The 3,478-nt window shown below is 52.9% G+C and overlaps 1 protein-coding gene across 2 annotated transcripts; it reads left to right on the top strand.

Annotated features, from left to right (window-relative positions):
• The first annotated feature begins 421 nt into the window (after positions 1–421).
• On the top strand, positions 422–3,077 carry CITED2 (Cbp/p300 interacting transactivator with Glu/Asp rich carboxy-terminal domain 2). Of its 2 annotated transcripts, none has more exons than XM_079939745.1 (2): positions 422–930; positions 1,391–3,077. In XM_079939745.1, the coding sequence occupies exons 1-2, from the start codon at positions 597–599 to the stop codon at positions 2,215–2,217; spliced, it is 1,161 nt and encodes a 386-aa protein (XP_079795871.1). In that variant the 5' UTR covers positions 422–596; the 3' UTR covers positions 2,218–3,077. The 2 variants fall into 2 exon arrangements, with proteins under 2 accessions (XP_079795871.1, XP_079795872.1); XM_079939746.1 differs by lacking the exon at positions 422–930 and adding an exon at positions 949–1,295.
• Positions 3,078–3,478: the final 401 nt, after the last annotated feature.

Below are 3,478 nucleotides of genomic sequence, written 5' to 3'. Positions count from 1 at the left end.
GGCCCGCGAGCGCGCTCAGTCCACCTGCAGCTGCTGCCGCTCCCCGCCCCCCCCCCCCCCCCCGCTCCTGTCCTTGAAAGGAGTGGGAAAAAAATGCATTTACACGCAGAATGTCTAGATCGGGTTTACCTACTGCCCCTAAAAAACCACAAAAGCACAGCCCAGGAAAGCGCGCACAGGGGAAGGGGCATTATTTGCCCGGGGCTTAAAAACCCACACGGGTAAACACAGCCATTCTTTGCAACCTGGGTAGGCTTTTGCAAACCCGGGGACGTAGAAGGGCACTATGGACGGGGCGCTGGGTGAAACCCGTTTTCCCACAGAAAGCAGCACAGATCGCTAGGTGAGCTCGGGGTGGGGAATCCGGCCAGAGGGGGGCGGTGAGTTTTCCTCGCTGCTCTCCGGGCAGGCGCTACCTTCGGGCTGAGAGTCCAGGGAGGATTCTGTCCTTGCTCCGGGGGCGGCCTGGTCTGGTATTTGTGGGCCAGGAGGAAGCCAGCATCCGGGGTCAGCGGGGCGGCGCCTGGGCCCGCAGCCTCTGTGCACGTGCCTCCGGCAGTGGGGACTCGGCTGCCCGACCCGGTCCGGTGTGCCCGATGTTCCGGAATCCGCGTTTTCCCGCCGCCCTCCCGGAGGCTCTCGCTCCGCCCTTCCTGAAATCCCTTATATTAACTGTGGCCAAAGCCCTAAGAAACACAGCTCATTGTTGGCAGCTGCCGGGCGGTCTTGCCGAGCTGTGGGGGCAGCAGAGGGGAAATAAAAGGGAACGGCTCCGATTCTGCCCCAGCGGCTGCTGCAAGACTTCGGCGCCGACTTCGCGACAGCGAGCGCCTTGCACGCCAGAAAGGCCCCCTCTATGTGCTGCTGAGCCGGTCCTGGACCCGACGATCCCGCCCTCGGTCTTCGGAGCAGAAATCGCAAGGACGGAAGGTAAGCGCGGCGGGCGAAGCTGGCTGGGGCTTCTGCCAGCCCAGTCCTCCGAGGGCTGGGTTTGCCCGGAGGAAGAGCGTGAGGCGGAGCTGGGGAATAACAACAGGATGTGCAACAACAGGATGAGGAGGGCTGATTTAATGCCTGAAGTTCGCGGCAGAGCTACGGGGCACTTCCTTTATTAGGCGACTTCGGGGAGCAGAGGGGGGTGTGGGCTTGGGTCCCCCGCCCGATCGCAGGGGAAAGGGCTGTTTGTGCAGCGCGCGGCTCTGTTGTGGGTGGCAGGTCCGCCTTGGTGGCGAGCCCGGGTGCACAGGCTCCTAGTGGGATCCTCGGGATGATGATTCGCAGCCGAAGTGCGTCGGGTGAGCCTGGGGGCCAGAGCCGAGAAAAAGGGGGGTGCACCGAGGTGGGCGACACGTGTGGCGCAGGGCTTACCGTCTGCCCTTTTCACTTTCAGGACTGGAAATGGCAGACCATATGATGGCCATGAACCACGGGCGCTTCCCCGACGGCACTAACGGGCTGCACCACCACCCTGCCCACCGCATGGGCGTGGGGCAGTTCCCGAGCCCCCATCATCACCAGCAGCAGCCCCAACACGCCTTCAACGCGCTAATGGGCGAGCACATACACTACGGCGCGAGCAACATGAACGCCACGAGCGGCATCAGGCACGCGATGGGGCCGGGGACTGTGAACGGAGGGCACCCCCCGAGCGCGCTGGCTCCCGGGGCCAGGTTTAACAGCTCCCAGTTCATGGGCCCCCCGGTGGCCAGCCAGGGAGGCTCTCTGCCGGCCAGCATGCAGTTGCAGAAGCTCAACAACCAGTATTTCAACCACCACCCCTATCCCCACAACCACTACATGCCGGATTTGCACCCTGCTGCAGGCCACCAGATGAACGGGACAAACCAGCACTTCCGAGATTGCAACCCCAAGCACAGCGGCGGCAGCAGCACCCCCGGCAGCTCGGGCGGCAGCAGCACCCCCGGCGGCTCGGCGGGCACCTCGGGCGGCGGCGCGGGCAGCAGCAATAGCGGCGGCGGCAGCGGCGGCAGCGGCAGCAGCAACATGCCCGCCTCCGTGGCCCACGTCCCTGCTGCAATGCTGCCGCCCAATGTCATAGACACTGATTTCATCGACGAGGAAGTGCTTATGTCCTTAGTGATAGAAATGGGTTTGGACCGCATCAAGGAGCTGCCCGAACTCTGGCTGGGGCAAAACGAGTTTGATTTTATGACGGACTTCGTGTGCAAACAACAGCCCAGCAGAGTAAGCTGTTGACTCGATCGAAATCCCGGCGAAAGAAATCAAATCCCCCAATTTCTTCGGTGTGAATTAAAAAACATTCCCTTAGACACAGTATCTCACTTTTCAGATCGTGAAAGGTTTGAGAACTTGGAAACAAAGTAAACTATAAACTTGTACAAATTGGTTTAAAAAAATTGCTGCCACTTTTTTTTTTCTGTTTTTGTTTCGTTTTTGTAGCCTTGACATTCACCTCCCTTATGTAGTTGAAATATCTAGTTAACTTGGTCTTTTTTGTTGTTTGTTTTTACTCCTTATTTCCTCACTTTCTCCAGTGCTCAACTGTTAGATATTAATCTTGGCAAACTGCTTAATCTTGTGGATTTTGTAGATGGTTTCAAATGACTGAACTGCATTCAGATTTACGAGGGAAAGGAAAAATTGCATTAGTTGGTTGCATGAACTTTGAAGGGCAGATATTACTGCACAAACTCTGCCATCTCGCTTCATATTTTTAACTATGCATTTGAGTACAGACTAATTTTTAAAATATGCTAAACTGGAAGATTAAACAGATGTGGGCCAAACCATTCTGGATCAGGAAAAGTCATACTGTTCACTTTCAAGGTGGCTGTCCCCCTCCCCAATATGTACAGACAATAATAGGGTGTGGAATGTCATCAGTGGCAAACATTTCACAGATTTTTATTTTGTTTCTGTCTTCAACATTTTTGACACTGTGCTAATAGTTATATTCAGTACATGAAAAGATACTACTGTGTTGAAAGCTTTTTAGGAAATTTTGACAGTATTTTTGTACAAAACATTTTTTTGAAAAAATACTTGTTAATTTATTCTATTTTAATTTGCCAATGTCAATAAAAAGTTAAGAAATACTTGTTTTCTAGAAGTCATTTGGGGGTGGTTATTCCCTTTGGTGGCTTTCTTTTTTTCTCTTGAACACTTTATTGATGAGAGTAAGCATTCCAGAGGATAAATTACAGGACACTAAAACAGGTCATGATGAGCTTAAAGCGGAGAGCAGGATTTAACATAATTGGCATAATGCTTCATTGTTATCACTGTAACATGCCTCTTGGTGTGGTTTAATCAAAAGCTGCGAAGTTGTCAAAGAGCATTTTTTTCTTAATTGCCATCATCTTCAAGCGTACTCCAGAGTTTAAAAGGTTTGTAATACTAAATGTTATCAATATTATTTCACAGGGTGGGAGGGGAAAAATCAAGTGTTTCTGGTTATACCTGACTCAACTACTTAAGTGGAGGTAGACTGGAATAA

The sequence above is a fragment of the Stenella coeruleoalba genome (assembly GCF_951394435.1).
Source record: "Stenella coeruleoalba genome assembly, chromosome: 12".
Lineage (NCBI taxonomy): Eukaryota > Metazoa > Chordata > Mammalia > Artiodactyla > Delphinidae > Stenella > Stenella coeruleoalba.
Note: the sequence above shows the minus strand (reverse complement) of the source record. Positions and strands in the feature narration are given on the sequence as shown.

Coding starts and splice junctions, on each gene's coding strand:
- CITED2 (XM_079939745.1), top strand. CDS start 597: ATGTTCCGGAATCCGCGTTTTCCCGCCGCCCTCCCGGAGGCTCTCGCT. Junction 931..1,390: donor AGAAATCGCAAGGACGGAAG/GTAAGCGCGGCG, acceptor TTTCACTTTCAG/GACTGGAAATGGCAGACCAT.